Genomic DNA, 6,833 nt, shown 5'->3' on the forward strand with positions numbered 1-6,833 from the left:
TTAAAACTAAGTGAATTTTTTCTAAATTGAACTGGGTATGTATTCAATTGGTGCTTGTTGCATATGCATCAATTGGAGCAGCAACAGCAAATGCATAGTCTGCTCTAAGTTTCTGCTTGGATTTTAAGTAAGAAGATGCTAGTTGGCTGGTTGTCTAAGGGATAAATAAATGCACTGTCTGTCAGTGTCTACTTTGCAAATTGTGAGTCATAATAGAGTTGAGAAAAGTCTTTAGGAACTGAACTGTAAAGATGCAGATTGATTTAAATTGATTGTATGTGGAAGACAAAATTATGTCTGAAATCATCAGTAGTAATATAAACCGCATTTGTCTTTATTGAATTTGGATTTGTGCAGTGAAAATAGATGAGCTGAAATAAGTGAAAAAAAAAAAATCCAACAAACTTGAATTTGAACTACTTTGCAAGACTCTACGAACTCTGTGAGATATTACAGCCACAAACTATTAATGCTGAGTCCTGCTGCCAGTCTTTTGGGATTGATTTATTTAATTCAAATTAACTAATAAATCAAAATTTCGTGTGTGAAGTGTGATAGAGAGTGAAATCAGTGGTGCATAGTGTACATGAGTGAATATATGTGTTGTAATGTGCAAGAAAAAATAACCTGTGAGACAAAAATGGCATCGTACCTGAGAAGGAGATAGGACACAAATTAGTCAGCAGTTATACTTTAAAAAAGTTATATTATATTATATTATATTATATTATATTATATTATATTATATTATATTATATTATATTATATTATATTATATTATATTAATAGACCCAAAGTGGGAAATATTCACTTTGGAATATTTCCCATCCTCTGCCGCCCTCTAGTGGTTTCAACTAGACGCTTCACTACCTGTCGAGGTAAGACGTCACCATTCCAGAAAACATGGCGGCCACCAGTAAAAGTACCGTGTTGTTGAAAGCTGTCAAGAAAATAACCATCCAGTTCTGTCCGTTCGAGTCCAATGTCCGCTCAACAAGGTGAGGAACCTCCGCTCAGCGTTACTGTTGTGTTATAATGCCGTTGTTTTGTACATTTTGTGTAATAATGGCAGGGTTGTTGTTAGTGAGAAAATAGCAGATACTAACGAAGACCAGCCATCAAGAACCAGGATTTGCCTCTCTCTGTTCTAAAGGGTTAAAAATCTGAAGCTGCCTTTTTTATTAATTTGACCCTTTTTATTAATTGTATTTGTTTAATGCACCTGTATAACGCTGGCAGTTCACAGTCAAGAGCTCGAAAGCAAAAATATGTATTTCTCAGTTGTAAAATTCAAGACATGAATTAATAGATGTAATAAGTAAGTCTAGATTTCTTGTATAGATTTTCCACATTCAATTTTCTTTCTTTAATAGTAAAAAAGGTCTCCTAATATCTGATGGTTTTTCCTAAAACCACTCTTGTCAGGCTCAGAGGAAATAGTCAGTATGAAACATTCAGATTTTATAATTAATGATTATTCCCCCTCTTATTAATAATAATTATTATAATAGTTTTTGTTTTAAAATTGAGGCCAGTGTTGAACCAGCGTCGGCGCAGCATGTCTCTGTCATTTAAAGGATTGACTTCATTTATCAAACATACTGATGAGGTTTAATGCACCAGATGTGGAGGACTCAAAGACCCCAATGCCTGCTTGTCTTTTCAGAGAGTTCCTGGCTCTGGTGGGTTCAGCGAAGGCCCGCTCCACCAACATGAACTGTGAGGTGATTTCTGTGGTGAAACACGACAAGTCGGAACCGGTAATCGACGTAACATATGGTAAGAAATCGGGCCATGTGCAGCTTTGCTGTTTTTTCAACAAGTACCAGTTGAATATCAATGGGATCTGATCTGTTAGGTAATGTTCTACTGCTCAACAGAAGGAACATCATAATAAATTCAGAGTCTAATAAGTTATGATTACATTTTCTAAATGTGCATAGACATGTTAATAAACTTTATTAACAGTTTGGACTGCCCAGTTCAGATGATTGTAGCACTAAGCCACGACAAGACAAAGACAATTTATATTCAGTAACATAGAATTTAATTAAGTTCAAATCAGTCCGGTTTATTCCAAGACAACCCAATCATACAATACAGTTAAAGCTGATCATTTAATGCCATTTGGAATAAAGTTATCTACATAATGAAGTCCAACCCGAAGCATTGATCTTGAGTTTGCAGCATTGCTTTGTCCTGAGCAAGCATGTGGTGACAGTGGAGAGGAAACTCCCCCCTTTAACAGGTAGAGCTGAAAGCAATCTGGCCTCTTGGGAACACATGGAGCAATTAAATATTATATTTAAGAAGAAGAATTGGGAGTTATTTCGTCTATTTCATGGGCAACCAATGCAGAGAAGCTACATTTGGAAAGGCTCACATATTGATGTCTGATCTCTTTATTTTATTCCGTAAACAAAGCTCTTATAAACCACGAAAAAAAACAAAAAAAACATTGTCCTCATTATTATAAAATCAACACATTTTTCTTAGCTAATAAAAAAGTTATTAGGACATCCCAATCCCTAACAGCTAGTGAATCCCTACACTCACTTTGGTTGAAAGTGAAAGTCTGAGGAAAGTTTAACAATATTATTGAAGTCCTGGTCTCTGTCTGGTAAACTTCAGTTTGTCCTTCATGGTAAAAAGTAAATGTTTCATCTTTGCTCTCCTCCCTTGAAAAGTGAACTCTTCTTCTTTCTTAATGTAACAGCAGCATTAAGACTCTGTTCTATGTTTTGCGACGACATTTTATCGTTTTTAGAAACTTCTTTTCAACAACTTTTCAGCCTGCTCTCCGTGAGAACTTCCTCGGACTGCCGGTTTTAAACGGCCTTCGTCTGTGACCTTCGTCCATAATGCGAAGCGGCAAATTTATGCCCGTTTGTAATTGTAGCCGATGTAGATGTGAATAAATCTACGGATGTCCTGATTTATTTCTCACGAGAAATTGTGCTCTCGTTACATTTTACTGAAAGCTCTTTTGTTCAGTTTTTCTCTGTCTGTATGCACCTGAATTGATATTAAGTATCCAACTAGAAAATTCCTGAAGAAATTTAACCAGGGCCTGCCAAAGAGTGCCCATCACTTTATACCCAGCATTCTAGCTATTGCACAGTTGTACTTGCCCAGGAGCACATCAGAGCGGTACTGACGTGCTGACATGGTTCTACAACAAAGTACAATGACTGGAGCTCTTGCCAGATCTATCACCATAATATTATGGCTGACCTGGTTCACTGCAACAGTATTATTACTGAACCCCATACACAATGACGACTATAAGCTTCGCACATGTGGTTCTTACTCACGGTCCGAAATAAAAAAAAAAAGAATAAAGACAGTCGGTAATTGTTTATTTCTCGAAATTTTTCAAGTTTTATACTAAGGATTTTAATTCACACACAAAAATTCTGAGAAATAATAATTTTATGTAAGCAAAATATGAATAGTCACAGGAAATATGTATTCTAACCACAATGCATTGTGAGACCTGTCTCTGCGCCTGTTTGTGAGACTACTCACTGCCTCTGTCTGGGGCCCGTTGCTATGGTAATTAATTATCTGCACCTGTGCTGGCTTTCTCTTGTCAGACAGTATGCCGGAGACAGAGTTTCTATACTTGTGAGACACCCAGCGTCACCCTGACAAAAAACCATCAGCCCTAGCAAAATTTTGAAAACATTTTAATATTATATCTTCTATCATCTTCTAATCTAGTATTATAAGTAAGTCGAGGGAAAAATATAATAAAAGCTAATATTATTGCACCTGTGTCCTGTGACGGTGCACTTACCTGAGAGGATTATTGAGGCTTTTATTTTGAAATTTTCATTAAGCTTCATTTGAAATTGCAACACTAATCCTGGGTGTAACAGTGGTTTTGTTAAACCAGTTATCTAATGGCCAAAAGAGCAATTACTGCTCTCCCTATGCATTGCCTCAATGAATATCAGAAAAATCCAGACTGCTACAGGGTATTGTGATTTTTTTATTTAGTTTTCTCACACGACTGCATCCGAGTCCAAACCCTCGTATTAAAAATTCTGAATAGATCCAAGTTTCTGAGAAGACTTATAATCTGCCGTCAGTAACAAACACTTCATACGTCAATTAGTTCCTGGTGGTTTGATTAGCGTGAGCTACAGCACGTTTCTGTACACAAATATTTGACATAGGTCAGCAGAGTCTCTTTTGTGGTGCTTGACATTTGCTCAGAGTTAACTTTCCCTGTGTTTCACTCCTCACACAGTGCCGCCTCCTCTGAGTCATCTCATTGTGTCTTCTGTTTATTTTTTTGTTTTTTTTGTCACCACAGTGGACGGAGAGAGGCTGGTGATGAAGGGGGAAAGGTTGACTTGCCGCGAGATGCTGAGTGCGTTTCAGTCACGCTGCAAAGACAAGGACCCACAGAGCAAGAAATGACCGCCTGTTTCAGTTTGTTTGTATTTATACGCGTGTGCAATCTTGGAAATGTACAATAAAACAATATGTTTAGCTAAATGTGACTCCTTTTGTAAGTTATGGTGGAATTGCTTTACAGTCGTTGTGAATTTTGTTTGTATCTCAGATATACTTTTTTGTGAGCGACGAACCAGTCGGTTAAAATTGTTTCGAGCAATAAAGCTGGCATTAATCAGTACAGAGTCAGTCGAATCTAACATTTTGTTTGAACATTTTATGAAATTTAGCAACAAAAAAAAAACAATCCAGGTGAAACTAACACAACTATCATATATCAGACATATATATAATATTAAGTTAACCATTTTCAAGACTTTTAATGTATTTGCCATTCGTTTGCATGAATGTCTGTTCCTCCATTTGTCATTTCATCCATCCGGCTGTCCATTCATTCATCAATTTGTATATTTGTCCTTTACCTCACAGTTAGCAGCTAATACTCTGGATAAAACAGATTGCGTTGTACAAATAAGCAAACCTGAATGACATTTTCCCAGGTGGTGACTTTACTTCCCACTAAGCTTTTGAAACACATTTTTGCTTCTTAACTTGAACTTCTCTCTCTCTCGCTCTCTCCTTTTCATCACCTGTATCTTGTTTGTTTGATTTCTCCACACCTGTTTTCTGGTAGTCAGTATTGGCCTAATATGAGTGAGCAGGTATTATTCCTCACTTTAAGATTCTCACATTATGAGAATGTGAGAATACACTGTTGAATTCTTTCAGATTTTTTTTTAAATTATACATTCAAATCCTTCTGAGATAGATTCGAACGTAGGACAAACAACAGAAAATAGTCAGATTTAAAAGACAGCTTTGCAAGTAAAAGGTTAGGATTATCGGAGGCGGGACTTAAATTATTTAAATGTCTGACTTGTGTTGTGACATAGAGGGATGCGATTGGCTTCACGTGCGTTTACGGGAGGAAGGGGGGGGGGAAAGCGAGCTGGCCCTTTAAAAGCACTCACTGCCTGACCAGTTCATCATACTGGTCAAGAGAAAGTTACGATTTGTTGTGGAGGATAATCACACCAAAGACTGCGACAATGGTTGACCAGTTTGTGGGAACATGGAAGATGATTTCCAGCGAGAACTTTGACGACTACATGAAGGCACTGGGTGAGCCCTTATTAAATTAGGCAAAACGGGTCCTTTATGAATACTGAAGTCGCTGAATTTTCCCCGAAAATTTTATTCAAATGTTTCCTTCCGTGCTGCAGGTGTGGGGTTTGCCACCCGGCAGGTGGGGAACCGAACCAAGCCTAACTTCGTGATGAGCGTGGATGATCAGGGGCTGATCTGCATGAAGTCTCAGAGTGCCTTCAAAACTACCGAGGTCAAATTCAAGCTTAACGAGCCTTTCGATGAGACAACTGCTGATGACCGGAAGACGAGGGTTAGTCTGTTGGGTCTTGACGACTTCAACATTTGGATTTTGGAAGGAGTCACAACTTGCAGCTTTGTAGTTTCTTAATTTTTTTTTTTTTTTTTTGTAACCCCCAATGCTGGAGTTTAACAGTGTGTCCCTCTCCCCTCTTCTTCGCCCTGCAGACTGTGGTTAGTCTGGACAACGGCAAGCTTATTCAGAAACAGAGTTGGGATGGGAAAGAAACGAACATCGAGAGGGAGATCTCTGATGGAAAACTCGTGGCGGTAAATGTATTTTATTTTTTAAAGCAAATGAAGACCCGCCTTAATACTTAAAACTGTGCATGTTGCAGAGAAATGATGTCAAACGACTGAAGTTGTAAGATACGATTGCTTTTATATTCTTGGACGACGTGGAAGAACTGTGGGATTCTTTCTGGACGTTTTTGAGTCTCACTATCAAAGCAGAAATCTGAATCTTGTAATTTTTAATTTCTGTTTCCATGTATATTAAGAGCAGGTTTGACTCGCCTAGTCTCTGTATTTTGAAAAGGCAAAAATTGAATTTTAACAAGCATTTTTTTCCCGCCCCCCTTAAAATGCTGAAATTCAATTTTGCCACACAAAATGAGCATGGTAATAGAAATTCATACCAAATCTTGTTTTCCCCCCGCTCTTCTCCTTGGCATCGCCTTCTGCATAACTTTCTAAAGACTTGCTCCAGATAACCTGTCTGCGTTCTCTCCACAGAAATGCATAATGGGAGATGTTGTGGCTGTGAGGACGTACGTGAAGGAGTGACTTTGATCCTGGATGACCGGCTCAGTTCAATGAGCATGCTCCCAAACTGAAATGGCATGTTCCTGCTCTCTGTACAATTGTTGCCAAAGTCTGCTTTTTGTATCTCGTTGCCCTCATCTTGATACCACCTTGGGTTTTTGTTTGAAACTCTTGGGGTGGATTTTGTGAATAAAAGCTTGAGAATTTGTCCAAATGTC

At 37.9% G+C, this 6,833-nt stretch overlaps 2 protein-coding genes across 2 annotated transcripts; both read left to right on the forward strand.

The window, feature by feature from the left end:
* The first annotated feature begins 875 nt into the window (after nucleotides 1-875).
* mrpl53 (mitochondrial ribosomal protein L53) lies at nucleotides 876-4,645 on the forward strand. The gene is made up of 3 exons (XM_008422047.2): nucleotides 876-998; nucleotides 1,667-1,779; nucleotides 4,322-4,645. Exons 1-3 carry the CDS (start codon nucleotides 904-906, stop codon nucleotides 4,426-4,428), a joined length of 315 nt encoding a protein of 104 aa, XP_008420269.1. The 5' UTR covers nucleotides 876-903; the 3' UTR covers nucleotides 4,429-4,645.
* Nucleotides 4,646-5,317: 672 nt separating this feature from the next.
* On the forward strand, nucleotides 5,318-6,833 carry fabp4a (fatty acid binding protein 4a). Its single transcript, XM_008422048.2, is given in 5 exon segments — nucleotides 5,318-5,395; nucleotides 5,397-5,586; nucleotides 5,688-5,863; nucleotides 6,019-6,120; nucleotides 6,586-6,833. Coding segments are annotated over 5 exon segments (582 nt in total). The 5' UTR covers nucleotides 5,318-5,332; the 3' UTR covers nucleotides 6,637-6,833.

This window comes from Poecilia reticulata, linkage group LG11, assembly GCF_000633615.1.
Source record: "Poecilia reticulata strain Guanapo linkage group LG11, Guppy_female_1.0+MT, whole genome shotgun sequence".
Lineage (NCBI taxonomy): Eukaryota > Metazoa > Chordata > Actinopteri > Cyprinodontiformes > Poeciliidae > Poecilia > Poecilia reticulata.

What these genes read in the sequence shown, in the direction of transcription:
- mrpl53 (XM_008422047.2), top strand. Translation starts at nt 904, where the DNA reads ATGGCGGCCACCAGTAAAAGTACCGTGTTGTTGAAAGCTGTCAAGAAA. An exon ending in TCCAATGTCCGCTCAACAAG is followed by an intron (nt 999 to 1,666) that starts GTGAGGAACCTC and finishes TTGTCTTTTCAG; the next exon opens with AGAGTTCCTGGCTCTGGTGG. An exon ending in GGTAATCGACGTAACATATG is followed by an intron (nt 1,780 to 4,321) that starts GTAAGAAATCGG and finishes TTGTCACCACAG; the next exon opens with TGGACGGAGAGAGGCTGGTG.